At 65.8% G+C, this 535-nt stretch overlaps 1 protein-coding gene across 1 annotated transcript in view; it reads left to right on the forward strand.

The window, feature by feature from the left end:
* Positions 1–389, forward strand: part of ARAP1 (ArfGAP with RhoGAP domain, ankyrin repeat and PH domain 1) — a 107,965-nt gene extending 107,576 nt beyond the window's left edge. Inside the window, 2 exon segments of the mRNA XM_019471418.1 lie at positions 22–158; positions 269–389. Coding sequence (XP_019326963.1) covers positions 22–158; positions 269–389 — 258 coding nt within the window.
* The last annotated feature ends 146 nt before the right edge of the window (positions 390–535 follow it).

Genomic DNA, 535 nt, shown 5'->3' on the forward strand with positions numbered 1-535 from the left:
GCGCTGTCGCGTGTCCTCCAGATATCTCGCGGTAAATGGCATCAACGGGGCGAGGGGCGTCTGGCAAAACCTCCCCGCTCCAGGCCGCAGGAGCTGGGCTGGGAGCGGGATGAGCAGGACGAGTGGGACGAGTGGGACGAGCGGGATGAGCGGGATGAGTGGGATGCCCTTCCCGGGCCAGCCTCACTCCCCCCACTGCCTCCCCATGCAGGAAACACTCCTGCCTGCCTCTGCCGCTCTCTCCTCATCTTGGGGATTTTTTTTTTAGCTCCTGCAGCTTTTTCCACCCCCTCTGGGGATGGACCCGGATTCCCGGCCCTATTAAAGCCATCACCCGTGTCCAGCTGCCACCTGTCCGTCCCCGCGCCGAGCGCGTCGCCGGCATTTGATGATCCGAGCAGCCTCGGGGGTCCTGCTCAGGCTCTGCCCTGTCTCCCCCTGCACACGGCGGGGATGCTGAGCCGCCGCGGAGGGACCGGAGGGACAGAGGGATGGCAGGACGGACACCCGGCCGAGGCCTGGCTGTATTCTACAG

This window comes from Aptenodytes forsteri, unplaced genomic scaffold, assembly GCF_000699145.1.
Source record: "Aptenodytes forsteri isolate BGI_AS27 unplaced genomic scaffold, ASM69914v1 Scaffold459, whole genome shotgun sequence".
Taxonomy (NCBI): domain Eukaryota; kingdom Metazoa; phylum Chordata; class Aves; order Sphenisciformes; family Spheniscidae; genus Aptenodytes; species Aptenodytes forsteri.